At 39.1% G+C, this 14,516-nt stretch overlaps 1 protein-coding gene across 5 annotated transcripts in view; it reads right to left on the reverse strand.

Annotated features, from left to right (window-relative positions):
- Window positions 1-14,185, reverse strand: part of ino80 (INO80 complex ATPase subunit) — a 55,789-nt gene extending 41,604 nt beyond the window's left edge. For 2 of the 5 annotated variants that reach the window (XM_088648366.1, XM_088648367.1), the window contains exons 1-13: window positions 14,004-14,185; window positions 9,383-9,569; window positions 9,078-9,256; window positions 8,911-8,978; window positions 7,970-8,116; window positions 7,371-7,491; window positions 7,056-7,258; window positions 6,811-6,864; window positions 6,125-6,328; window positions 4,711-4,906; window positions 3,074-3,141; window positions 995-1,204; window positions 103-183 (exon numbers count right to left, since the gene is read on the reverse strand). In XM_088648366.1, coding sequence (XP_088504492.1) covers window positions 103-183; window positions 995-1,204; window positions 3,074-3,141; window positions 4,711-4,906; window positions 6,125-6,328; window positions 6,811-6,864; window positions 7,056-7,258; window positions 7,371-7,491; window positions 7,970-8,116; window positions 8,911-8,978; window positions 9,078-9,256; window positions 9,383-9,525 — 1,674 coding nt within the window. In that variant the 5' untranslated portion in view covers window positions 9,526-9,569; window positions 14,004-14,185. Of the gene's footprint in view, window positions 1-102; window positions 184-994; window positions 1,205-3,073; window positions 3,142-4,710; window positions 4,907-6,124; window positions 6,329-6,810; window positions 6,865-7,055; window positions 7,259-7,370; window positions 7,492-7,969; window positions 8,117-8,910; window positions 8,979-9,077; window positions 9,257-9,382; window positions 9,570-9,722; window positions 13,955-14,003 lie in introns of those variants that run through there. The other 3 variants (XM_088648364.1, XM_088648363.1, XM_088648365.1) reach the window with 3 other exon arrangements.
- Between the last annotated feature and the right edge of the window lie 331 nt (window positions 14,186-14,516).

The raw sequence follows: 14,516 nt of genomic DNA on the forward strand, positions 1-14,516 counted from the left end.
GGTCACATTCCTCTGCTCATATCTTAAATCTTGAGTATCAAGTCACAGTCTCCCTGCCTCCTGCCTGTCCCGGACTGTACATGTGGTTTATTCTGCACTTACCTCAGCCAGGTGAGCCAGCAGGGCTATGCTCTGAACGGTTTTTCCCAAACCCATTTCATCCGCAAGAATTCCATTGATACCCTTTAAAGGGAAGCCACAATACAAAATACTTTGATTTCAATCATTTTTAACTTATTCATAGTCATCTAAATATCTCTCCACCACAGAACATGCTGTATGCATATAAAACCTTCATATTAACACAGTAAGAGCTGACTTCCATTGAATGAATGGAGCTGCAGTCACATAATGCTTTTATCAAAGTGATGCACTAACATGAGAAGCATGAAAACAATATGTCATACTCCTGTACTCCATGGCTGTGTGGCCTATTAGTGTCAAAAATTTAGTTTTCACTTTCAAGGGTATCATGCATGCCAAGGAAAATAATGATCATCATGTGCCTATCCAGTCACAGGCCTGACAAGAGTCTGATATCCTAATGATTCTCACATCTCAGTCACACTGTAAAGCACAGCTAAACAAGAACAAATACAATTAACTTCCCCTGGGCTCGTGAACACCTCTGACAATGAGTACCGCAGCGTGCACATGGTCAGCCAGCAGAAGGAAGATTATTTTGAATGTTTTTACTTACCATATTCAAACACAGAAATCAGACTTGCACAAAGCAATATGCTACAGTTTCAAACAAACTAGAAACACAGTGTCCCAAATATATTCTTCGAGATCAAACAGCACTACTAGGAATTCTCCTAATGTACACATACAAAAACTCTTTTTACAGGATACATTTATTCGTGTACTATTCAGCTGCGGACCACACAACATATAAAGGAATTCCCAGAGCTTTTCTGTAACTGTTAAATCAGAGATGCAACTCCTCAAGCAATCTGCTTTTCTTGACCACACGTTGGTGGAGATGCGTCACCTGTTCATAGAGGTTGGCCAGCCAGTTCATGCCCTTCAGCTGGTATCCCTTCAGCTTGCCGTTGAAGAGAGTGGGCTGGGGAATGTCGTCTCCCGCTCGGATGGAGGGATTGGACAAGCTATAGCTCTCTCCAAAGCCTGAGCCCACGCTGTTCGACGCGCGCAGGGAAGCGCAGCGGCTGTCCTTGGCCTCCTCATCGAAAAGCCGGGTCTAGGTGGGATCAGAATCAAGGGAGAGGAATTGAACAGTGAGGCTTGGACTTCGGCAAGACAAACCAGCAAAAGACAGTTTGCTCGAGTAGGCAAATAAATAGGAAAATTAACCGGGCAGAGAGTGCACGGCCTCAGGCTTCCGGAATCTCACTTTTACGAGATTGCCAATAATTCACTTCGACAGATGGCTAACTGAAACTATATTAGATCAGTCCAGGGTTTCTAAACGTGAAGAAAGGGATCTGCCGAGAGATTTTATTGATCTCCTTTCAATTAGGCTGCTGTCAAAACTAATTACAGAACACACAATTGAATTCAAAAGAGCTAGAAGGGACTGAATGGGCTTCTCTAGCTTGTAACCTATGTTCTGATAAAACTCACGGTGAGAAAGGCTTTCATGCCTGAAAGACATTTAAACTATATAAAAAATTACATCATGAGTTGAAAAAATCAAAAATGTATAGAAACAGAGCAAATTTATGTATACGAACAAAAAAGTGTTTACACTGGAAACAACAGCAGCATTTCAGGATAAAAACAATGTGATGCCAGATGCTGAACTGATATACAGATAAGCACTCCTATCATCGGGTAGGCATTAACATGCCAAGGTAGTTGTGTCTTTCTGCTTTGCTGCCCGTCCTGTTAACAAGGAATGTGAGAGCTCCTGGCATACTGACGACTGAGGTGCCAGACAGCATTAAATAAAAGCTGCAAAAAGCTGCAGAGGGAGAAGTCAGGGTTGACAAAGTGTTGATAGATGTCACATTAAATTCTTCTTCCTGTCTTTAGTCTGCATCTATTACACTCCCAAAACGTGATCTTCCAGTATGCAGAAACCCAAGTTTTATCACTTAGGAACAGACAGGTCTATTAAGGGAAAAAAATACTGGGGTTTATAATTAATTTACACTTTTCAGCATTGGTTTAATTGCTTGTTTTACTTAAGGGATGTTTGTGATTAAGTTCCATCTTCTGATGAAGATATTTGTAAGCATGGATGAAAACAGCATCCTCTTCTGTGACATTGGGCTCTTCACACAGTGAGCAGGACTATAACGCAAAGGTGAAGTCCACTTCCTCTTGACCCATGTTCTTCATGCATTAAAATTGCTGATAATTTTGGGAACATCAGATCAGGTTTTTCAGGGAAGATCACATTTTTCCTGGACTAGTCCCACTGCATCATGTGTTTGTATGCTGACTATTTATCATTCCGACACCAAGTGTCTCGTCCCTTAAAACATATGGTAACTGTTACATCCATTGATTTCTTGCATTGATCTCCTAAATGCTGAGAGGAAAAGATGATGATACAAAGGCCTTCTGATCCTTATTAGATTATGGGTTATTTAACACAGCATTTGACAGGAATGGCTCAGCCTTTCCCTTCCTTCATGCAGAATTTCCCAGTCACACATGGTATATTGCTATTCTTAATTGACCATGACTAAAGATCTTAATTTGTGCTTGATCTACATCAGAAAATATAAGAAAAAATAAAACTGAGTCGCTTTAGCCAATCAAAGGACAATGTATTAATCTTAGTGACTCAATAAACACTTATAAATTAGCAGCTGTGGTTGTGTTGAAAATCACCAATTTCTACATCCCCATGCTCTGTAGAATAAGATATTTCATTTCTTCTCTCTTTATTATTTCTTTCTATTACGGATATAAATACGTCTTAAGCTTAGTGCATTTGTGCCAGTTCTAAAAGCTGACTCATTCCTGAACCCATTCATTCACAACATTATTCCTGAAAGATTCTTAATCACAAATTAAAATTATTTTGTTACTTCTAATTAATAATTCGTTAACTCTTAATCTTTCAATACATGTATGCTTTTCATCGAGTTCCACTTACTCTCGCCTGGTGGATCTGAAATGCTTCCTCTGCATTCCTTAGAGCCTGAGTTTTATAGTAATCGCTGTCTGCAAGATAAGCGAATTGCACAGATTATCAGAAAGTAATGGAACAACTGATTCCGCAGAGATCAGTTCCTTCAAAACTTTTTTATAAAAATACACATTCAACTTAAGCTGACTTTGAAATCATAACTACAGGGGAGAAATTGTAGGCTGAACAAATTTTTCAGCGTTCAAGAACATGAAGTATCTGTGTTTTTCAACATTATAACAGCTATTGCATGTCACTATTTAATAGAGCTTCTAGATATTAATATGCTATGAACAAAAAGTTAGAAAAATGCTCAGGCTTGAACAAAGACATTCCTTTAATAATGTTGCCCAGAAAGGAGGACTTTCTGACCTCATAAAACATTAAAGGAATTCAAGAACGAATAATATTTCAATGCACATTATGATTAAACTGTTAATGTCTTTGAGCTTTAATTTTATTAAAATATTGCACTTTCTTTATAACGGAGAAATGATAAACCGAAACTTGAGAAAACAACACATGATAAACACACACGATAAAGCAGGCAGGACTGGCGTCTACGCCTCGCGTGCAGCCCAGAGTTCCTCACAATGACGTCGCCTGTGGTTGTAAGATCAGGAAATCGGCTTACAGCTCACTGAAGTTTTGGCTTTACGTTTAAGAAGGCAGGGGAAGCGAGGCTGGTGCTTGCACCTGACAGCTGAGCACCGTGCCATTTTGCAGCTGCTGACAGCACTACAATGCAAAGTCAACACTCCCAGCTATTTACAGCACACAATCAGGGCTGCTGAAGAGGAAATAACAGTAAGTTCTGTACCAAGGGCCCTCACAGCTGAAGCGCAAAGATCAATGTTAAAATCGCTCTGGGACACGGGAGTGTTCTTTGTAACACTGCTGCCCCCTTGAGGTACTAAAAAAAAACACTATTCTATTTTGCTGCCAGAAGAAAATAAAACAGTTTTGGGGATAGGAGACGCACAGAAAAAGAGAATACCACCTTAGCCCATAACATAATGAGTTTTGGTTTTTAGTTTAGAGGACTGGGTTTTTTTAGTTAACAAAAAATCATAAAAAGACCCTAGGAAATAAAAATCGCACATTACGTTCCCTTATTAATGAGGCCCAAGGTAAAAGGTCATGTTGATTTAACAATGTTCTGAATACTGTAAGAAAAATTGGTTGATGTAAGTCTAGCCTTTATCTGTAAGCCACTCTTTTCTGAAGAAAACAGTTTAACACGACAAATTACAGCCAAGTGGGAAATGGGAAGGATTATAGGCTACTCTAAATTACAGCTACTTTAAATACATGTGCTTGGTTTAGTATTGGTCCTGCATTTTTCCAGCAGACAGCTAAAAAACCAATATAAAGAAGCACATATATTTATTTTTGTATGTGTTTCACAGTAACGTTTAAAAGAGAAGTTATCTTTATGTATCATTTGGATTGTGTCCTTAAATTTTAAATTACAATACAAAGAATCAACCTCCGACTTAGGCAAACATATAATAAATGCAAAATCAAATATAGAAACACTTAATAAAATTGAATAAAACGTTTCTCTATTTTAAACACTCAGCAAATGAATTAAGGAATAATACCATAGTCTTCTTGGCCAACGTTAACCATCACTCCTCCCCCAACATCAATCTGTCGGTACGTTGAGTTGTCTTCCAGTTTCCTCAGGATCTCCTCCTGCTTCCCATCATTCCCTGCATTATGTTTGCGGCTCATAAAATGGGCGTACAACTCGGTCTGTGTGATCAGGAAATTCAGCTTTCGTTGCTGTCGCTTGGCCTTGAACACAGAGCAGAAAAAAGAGAGTTATCGAAGTATGTTTAAAAGGTCTATCTAAAAAAAAGAAATCTGAAACAAAAGATCATGCTCAGTTTAGAGTGTAGCAAAGGAAATTCAATTATTCAAATGTTACTGCATAACTGCATACTTAAAATTATTTATGCTGTATAAATCTGAAACCAGAAGAAAAACAAGCAATCCTGCTTTATTATAGAACACCATTTTTCACAATTTGAATGGTCTTATCACTTGTATAATGTCTGTCAATTTTGAGTAAATTTTGTAAATCTATTTCAACCAAAGCCCTACAGCAAAGAGGTTGGTCACCTTGATTAATTTTAGACTACCATTTTTCCATGTGTGAATTCTGTCTTTTTTGGGGGTTCCCTAAAATATATATTTTTTAATAATCCATCAGGCCACCATTTTAGTAAATGGATGACACAACTTTCTTTCCCTCTTGAAATGTACTGTTCCCATGATGATGCCTCACAGATTTGGAGCAGCTCAAATTTTTTTAGAATATTAAAGTATGAAAACTCCTTGCAAAAACTGTACTTATTCGATCATACATCGCATTACATTAGTCATTACAGTGACTAGTGAGCAGGAAGGGGCCACTTCATGTTGTAATTTGCGTGAACTCAGGCTCTTGCCCATGGCAGTACTTTCACAAAGTTTTTTACTTAATTCAGAATTTGTAAAATTTTGTGATCACCTTCAATTCAATTATTTGGTCACCGAGATGTAATAACCGGTTTGGGAAATTGAGACAGCAGTTCCCCTTTAACTCATCCTAAATATGTGCCTGTCGTCATTATTATTGAGCACATTTATTTTGAACCCTGAAAGTCTTGGCAGAATAAAGAGTTGCTGTCTATGCTAATCCATCCAGTGGCAGAAAAGGTGAAGAGGGAAACTATTAATCAGGTAACAGCATTTGTACCTCAACTAAAAGAAGGCCTTTTGTAAATAATTCCCAAATAAATACATCTTAATTGGATAAATAATTAAATTACAGGCACACAAAGTAATCTTCTGCAAAAAATGAAAATCTTTTGTCTGAGACTTGGATGAATAGCACTACTACCAACTTCAACAGTGTCCTGAGTTGGTACGTCAGTGGTGAAGCACCAGAAGGCCCTGTGTGCTCTTGAGGACTGGTGGCCCAGCCTCGATATAGCCCACCCAGCCAGATGATGCTCCAGTGGCACCTACCTCTCTCATCTCTTCATCCAGTTTGCGTTGCTCCAGCGCCTCCTTCTCTGCCCTCTTGCGGTGCTCTTTCTCCACCTTCTCGTACTTCTTCCAGTAGAGCAGCATCTCCTTGGTGAGCCGGCGGGCGCGGGGCAGGGTCTCCTTGCAGTTCTTCTGGGCCTGGATGGCTGCCCGGCGCACCTCCCGCATGCACTGGTGAGCCAGCTGTAACACACGGGCCTCACGTTTACTGACCTTCCTTCACCGTCTCTGGCTCAATGACATCTCAAACACATAACGGGCGGAGCACAAATGCGACTTGCCAAAATCGTGGCTTTTAAAACCTGCCTGGTTTTTATTTCTCCAGTCTAAAATAATCTGTTTATGTCACAAAACTGCAAGTAGCTCTTTAGGATGAATGGGGCAATTTGTTCTGTATAACACAATACACTGAATATTAATGCTTAACAAGTGCTTTGAGAAGCCACTTTTACAATAATTGTAATATTACAATAACAAAATACTACACCTTACTCATCAGTATCCCAGTTATTTATGTCATCCTGAATATGTGCCTGCTGTCATTATTATAAAGCATGTTTATTTTGAACGCTGATGTCCTTGACAGAATAAAGTGCTGTAATAACAAGGGACTGATGTATATTTTTGTGCCATTCTCATGTTAAAAAACTGAACAGAAAAGTTACCTTTTTAGCATTGGTTAAAACAAAGTTGCGAGCCGAAGCTTTCTGCTTGAATGCCTGTGGAAAAGACACAATCATGGGTACATGTCTCCAGTTAATCACTAATTTTAAAAAGAAACAGTTCTAGTAAAAATAAATTGACCTTTCATTATTAGTAACAGTTCTATCCTTGTATATAGAGGGTACTTTAGAGATGCCATCAATCTGAACAGAATTTTTGGACTTTTGGAGTAAAGAATAAATAATACCTTGGGATTTTCTTTTTTGGCAATAGTGAGCCAGACTTTGCGGCGACGTGCATTTAGTTGTTCGATAGTGAGGTGCTTCTTCTTTGACACCGGCAAAGGGGCATCATGGGAGAACTTGGCAAAAATTTTGTTGGTGTAGGTGCGTCCCTCTGTGGAGAATTCTTCATCACGTTTCTTCTTCTTTTTCACCTTCTTCAGCTTGGCTAAAGTGCACCATTTAGAGGAGGAATGGAAATAAAATGAGAAACTGATTTTAGGACGAGTTCTTTTTCTCTCACCTGTCTCAACACACGAATTGTCCAGAAGGTCACTTACCCTTCAGTTTCTTCTCATCTTTAATTTTCTTCTTTTTTGGCCCCAGGAGGTGGCGCTGCTGCTCGTAGAAAGGATCGTGAGTGGACAGTAGCCCGGCGCTGTAGTACTGGTACTGCTGTAACTGAAACGGGATCACGGGTGCACTGAGCAATGGGCAGCAAAGTCTACGAAGGCTGTTGCAGAACTGTTAGATTTAGGCAAAGCTACTGTTCAGCTTCGTCACTATCGGTCTATTTAAATGCGTTTCAGCCATTATGAATCACATTATAGGAATATGCTTTCTGAACACATTTGTAGACATTAAGATTGTGTGTGGCCTTAAGAACATTCAATAAAGTTTGATTACAGGCTTCAGAAGCAGTATTTTAAATTCAACGCTTGTATTCATCCTATTCTAGACATGTTGCTAATGAGTGCTACTTAGCAAGACTAAAGCTGAAACTTATTTTCTTTTAAGGACGCCATCCTCAGGCCTGGAATGTTTTCTGGAGTTACGATGTTTTGCGATTCCCACCTGACAAGACAGCTAGGAAACCCCCTTGCTTCCTCATCCTTCTGTGTTGGGAAAAGTGCTGGAGAGAGGGGAAGTCCTGACTTACCTCCCGGTCTGCATGGAACTTGCTCTGGTGTAGCTTATTGTGTTTGTGCAGCCTCAGCATGTCATGCAGCTCCTCTTTAGAGAGGGTGAACTCCTCGTCATCAGAATTGGAGTCCGAGTCTGTGGTGTCATCGCTCAACAATACACTCTGGAAGCAAAAAAAAAAAACTCCTTACACACAGTATAGCCGCACACCTTCTTACAGTTTGCGAAGATAGAAAAAGATGCTGAAACTAAATTAAGCATTTTTTTCAAATACAAGAAAACAATAAAAACGCACACCAAAATACTAAGTATAATAACATAAACATAGTCACTAAAAACTTTTTTTCAATGTTAAGATCTCATGTTAATTATTCTTTAGTCACTAGTATTGCCGCTTGTTTATGAAACTGAAAGCAGATCACCTTCCGTAGTTTGTACATCACAAAAAAAGGTTTAATAACATACACTCCCAATACCCAAGCACCTAAGAGATGTGCTGTTAGAGTATCTCCATCTTTGTGTTTATAGATCACAGCCAGTGGGTTAAGATATCAATCTGATGAAACTATGAAACTAAATCAGCTTTTTTTAATAAAACAAAAACAAAACCCTATCAGGAAATTTCTCCAGTAACCTATATTAACAGCTACAGAGTTAGAGGTCTGAAAAAAGAATGGGACATCAATTATACTGCAAAGTAACAAGTAATAGGTTTCTTCCATGCTGAAAAGATAAGAAAGAAAACAATGTTTCGGCTGTGGAGCCTTCTTCGGGTGTCACACCACACCCAAAGAAGGCTCCACAGCTGAAACGTTGTGTTTCCTTTCTTCTCTTTCCTGCATGGGATAAACCTATTACTTCTTCCTTTGCAGCCTACGCATGTTGACGCAGCTACCCACTTGAACTACATCAATCATACTGTACATATTACTGTACAATATAAATTAACCTCAATACCTTAAGCCATTTTCTACTTTTCTTCAATTTTGTAAAGTTGTACAGACTTGCTTTGTCCACTTTTTGTTCTGTGAAAGAAAACAGAGATGTGTCAGATGTATAATGCTTTAATATTGACAGGTTTAACAGGTGTGGAGGGCTGCAAGCTGAACAGCATTCCCTCCTACCATGCGGCAGGGCTCCATTGAGTGAGCGGCTGTCCGGGAGCGATCCCAGCCCAGCAGCTCCACACGGCTCTCCCCTCTCCCCGGAGTCAAGGGGCTCCTCCTTCACCCTCAGGAGGGGACCACAGGTGTCCGAGGGGGTCAGGGAGTGGTCCTCCTCCAAGCCATCATCGCTGTCATCGCTGGGGAAACAAGATGGTAACTTGAGCACTCTCAACATGACAAGTCCACTCTGCTATCAAAACCTCTACCCCCACAGTACTACCATGTCTACCCTGTGGGCTCTCTTATTGTCTGTACGGCCTTACCTCGAAATGTTCCTGTTGAACAAAGCTGCAGTCTGACGGAGGAAGGCATCCAGCTTCAGGGATTTTTCAAGGTATTGTAGGTGGAGAGGCTTTGCCAGCTTTGTAAAGACACCATCTTCTGTTTCGTCCAAATCCAAGGCCATAGGGAGCTTTTCTCAAACCCACACGTGGGTTGCAAAATCCACTACTTTCAAGCAAAACAAAGAAGCCATGAACACAATGTTGTTGTTGTGGAAAAATACCCATTTTGTGTACCAGAAGCATGACTTTCTCTTGTCATTTCTAGACTCCATCTACACCACAGAACCAGACAAGAAATAATAATAATCCTTACACTTACTGTATACACAGGTGGGGCCTCCCCTCCACCACCAGTCTGCAGCCCCCACCTGCATGATGCGACGGCAGCCAAAGTGCGCCAGTACACTCACCACACATCATGTATCAGTAAGTGAGGAGAGCAGATGGGGATTATTAAGAGTCCATGATTGGTAAAGGCTTGGGGAAATATGGCCAAGATACCCTATTTAACACCCCTACTCTTTTCAAGAAACATCCTGGGATCTTTAATGAACACAGAAAGTCAAGACCTTGGTTTTACGTCTCATGCAAAGGACGACGCCTTTTTACAGTATAGTGTCCCCGTCACTATACTGGGGAATTAGGACCCTCACAGACCGTAGCAATAGTTCTCTATACTGTTCTCACTAACATCTCTTCCAAGAGTAACTACTGCCAGGTTTCAGCCCTTCATTCAAAGTGGTATATCATGAAACTTAGCATGTTCTGAAAAGGAAAGCAGCCAAATTATCCTCAACAATTATATGCTGGGAGCCTTTGTCAGTGAGAGGATACTGGAAAAGCCACTTATTTGCTTATACTTCCAGCACAATCTGATATGTGCGCACAGCATTTTTATTTTCAAGGCTTTGCAAAGTCCTTTGTAAATAACTATTTTAAAAGGGCTTTTTATTATTACTGACCACTAACCCCAAGAATAAAGATGGATGCCTCTATATACATAGATGTGAAATACCAGGTTGCTTAAATGGAAGCTTTTTAAAGTTTTCTAGATAAGCTGGAAGTTTAAAGTTATTTATAAAAAAACAGTGGTAAAACCAGACCTCCAATATGTTTAAGAAAACATAAACAAATCAAAATATTCTTCAATTATGTACTGTAACTGAGGTACAGACACTGGCATATCAAGGACTACAACCACAGCATTGAGGTTAATGAATTAATCAGTAATTTCCTCTGAGGATCCGGAGTCAGTTTAATATTAATTCACTTTAACACATTATCATCAGAATGACTATATATATTCATTGTTCCTCACTTCTATGCTCAAGGCTAGTTCAATAAGCAATGAATGATTACACAGATGCAATTATCTACGTAAATGCTACCATGAGCTCATGAGACCTCTAAAAGGCCACACGCTGTCAGATGCTGTTAGCACTGTATATTAACTGTTAATGGTTCATGAGTATAGTAACTAAATCTCTGGTTACACACCAGCAACCACTACACAAAAATTTCACTGAAGTATAAACACACAGCATGGGCAGAATAAAAAGTAATTTTTAATAAGAAAGTCCTTACAGAAAACTCCCAGCACATGTCAAAATAACAAATGGCTTAAAATTAAGATGAATAATGTAGAAAAGTGTATTTCTGTCTCAAACGGACATACAGTATAAGCCAACTGCGGAAATCCCTCCCATAATAACTGTAGCCCATAACAGAGGTTAAATAAAAGCAATAGGCTTAAATTCTAGGGGAAACCCATCTACCCTTTGCATGGTGGTTACAGAAATCTTGAAGTAAATACTGTTATACCATGTAAACCATAAACAAGAAGAAACAAAGAGATGCAAAACGTCTAATGCAAAATTTATTTTTTTGAAGGTAATAAAAAAGTCGTCTCCCTGAAATTGTTACTTTAATTGATCTTTACTACCCAATATCCAGCTGACAGTCAGATCTCTTACTGTTGTTTCTTCTAGGTTACTATTAGCATTCATTAATGTTAAATATTAATTAAGTTATTTTTAAGGGTTTAGTTGAATTCCAATGTGTCAGTCTGGCTGAAAAAGGAAGGGGCTTAGAAAAAGATTAATGACACTGTAGCCTTGGTCCTTGTGTTGAATTGATAAAACAAAATCAGAAGCTATATGAGTTTGATCTTTCCTTGGATGAAGAAAATTGTTAAGCGTAACTCCCACTTCAGTGAAAAGAACAGGTGTGTCCATCTATTGCTTTTACTGCACGTGTACTGTATAATGACTGAGCCGTCACACATAGACACAGATGTCACCTTTAAAATTTAATTTTCTTTAAGTACAGTAATAATATAATGTCATGTAATCCATATATTATAAAATGTTTCATATTGAGCGCCTAAGATAAGTTAACATATTGATTTGTTGTTTTATTCTTGATGGATCTAAACAGGTGCACAATCACAAAATAGTATATTACCATATTCAAAAAACATAAATATTTCTTACACGTTCTTACTCCTGTCAACTATTTTAAATACTAACTATAATCTCAATAATTGATCTAAAATCAATTAAGAACTAAAGATACTATTTATTTCAGCTTTCTTTTATAAGGCTCGTTCCTTTCATGGGCTTTTTGACCACTGTAGTTCATCTCTAATTCCAATCTAATTTAATCTACAACCAAAGGATTCAATGACCAGGCAATGGTGAGCAAATGACTCAGATACAAAAGTCATAAGGAAATACACACAGGTTTAGAATTGCATTTTTTATCACAATTTCATTGACAGGAATATTTTTCCTGGCACCTTTGGGTAGGAAATAAGTGTGCCTTGATTGGTCTAGTCACTGCACAGTTGTGACATGTTCTCTCCAAACCTGCCTTCCTGGCTATGTGCTGCAATGCAGGTCACACACAGCTGGTAAATACAGAAGAACTGTGTACAAAACCTGTTATTTTGAAGTTCCTAAACAAAACGTTCTGAAACCTCACTCAAGCATGCAAAGTACTCTAATGCCCAAACAAACCCATTTACCAGACACGTATTTACGCAGGTTGACCTTTAAATACCCAGTTACAGCACACGAAGGTCAAGCAAGTGGGCAAATTGTAAGGCAAAATGAACGTACAGCAACAAAACGTTAATTCTTCTTATATGCATATTTAAAGTGTGCAGCTCAGGTCCTGCCTGACTTTTAAAAGCACAGGTCCAAGTACTTATGTCCTTTAACACAGAGGTTTTTTTTTAACCCTTCCAGTAATGATGAACGTACACTCCTTTACTGTTACAAATTCAGCAACTGTTAGCATGGCGGGGGCGGGGGAATACTTTACATTTCTGAATGAGTACTATATCATTATTCCTAGGTGTTCGGGACAGGATTCAGCTTGAGAACGGAACCAAAGGAACCATAAGGAAACGTATTGTAGCGCACGCGCCGCCCTGCGGAACTCTGGGACGATGACCTTATATACTGTATATAATCATCAGGTAATAACTTATTTACCTGCTGAAAGAGGTGTACATGGGTTGGTTCATATTTGAGAGAGGGAGTAACCCATAGATTTAAAGTTTTCCAGTACCCAAAAACTGATTTTAAAATTTACAGGTTCTACACCTTTGAAACCACATCATTTTGTTTGACAACTTAATCGGTGACTCCCAAAAGCACAGCTACTGAACTAGAACTAATGTCAAAATATTTTCGGATTATAGTTATTCGATTTATTTTCCAGGCGATCTTGAGTTTAATTCAATTACACACTGAATGGGACTGTAACTACACACACAACCACAAACAAAAACGTTTATTATGTCTCTTCTGTTGCTGCCAATATAAATATTTGACAGCTAATATTGTCAGTAGCAGATTTTACGAAGGTTTTTCGGGGAATGTGGTATTGACAGATTACTGTATGTATTTGTATTGATTTAATAATAATACTAATCTTCCTAATACAGTTAGAATGATCATTCTATCTACATACATTACTGATATCTTATAGAATGTCAGGCTAAAATATACTGTATTTAAAAACGCACATTAAATGTTCCCTTGGATACATTGTAGACTTCGAGTCTATTTTTAGAGCCCCTTCCGCACTGGAATAAGCGTGCTTTTGCAATATGCAAAAACACTAGGAATGCTGATCTTTATTTAAACTAAGTAGAGGTAACTCCTAGTCACAGAAATCATAGAACAGGATTGTTTATATAAAATGATTACCCCACAAAGAAGAGATCCTTTTAAATCTCAGGCTTTAGAGGTGAATTTAGGCCTTCAACTGAAGAGTTGTTTTATTTTAACCAATCGATTAAAACTTGCTTTTCGATATTTCGATAATTAAAATTGGTTCTGTCACTTTAAGGCAACCACCATTAACATTAAATGAGTTTAGTTTTTGGGACTTGCAATGGTTTCGAGATCAAGGCTTTTTTGGGATTTTCCAGCGAGGCCTGGATCCTTTTTTGGATCTCTCTCCGGTTCACTCGTCCTTACGCCGAGTCTCTCCCTCCGCTCTCCTGTACCCGCTTTCTACAATTCTTTCTCCCTCCCGGCCATCTTCCCCCATCGCTCCCCCACCATGTTCCTCATAAGCACTCGCTCACCTTGGCCCCCGGGTCCCCTTTTCTCTCTCTCTCTCAGCCGCTGCCGGCTCCCAGTTCTCTGTCTCCAAGATGGCGGTGCTGGGCAACGAGCGAGTGTGTGAGCGCTGGGCCGGCAGCAGCAGAGAGGCGGCCACTTTCAGTAACTGAGAGAGCAGGGACACGGCGCCATGGCGAGGAGAGAGCAGGGAACAGGGCTAATAATCAAACACAGAACACATAGCAAGAGTGGTATAGACGCTTTTAAGTTAGTCCGAAACAATCTTTTCAACACATACGCTTCCAACATAGAATGGACATAATAAAATAATGTACATAATGGAATTCTTTAATTTAAACACGTTTTCTAAACCTCTCCATCTATACTATCCAAACTCGATTGGTTCGGTCTGAAAATAACGAAGATTGCCGAACTGCGAATGACGTTGTTTAGAGGCAAAGTCTCCTTTCCCAACTTATTCTCGCGATATTTCGAACAATTCCGGAAATTGAATATTGAATTATTAAAAATTGCTT

The sequence above is a fragment of the Lepisosteus platostomus genome, chromosome 10 (assembly GCF_059453375.1).
Source record: "Lepisosteus platostomus isolate fLepPlt1 chromosome 10, fLepPlt1.hap1, whole genome shotgun sequence".
Taxonomy (NCBI): Eukaryota; Metazoa; Chordata; class Actinopteri; order Semionotiformes; family Lepisosteidae; genus Lepisosteus; species Lepisosteus platostomus.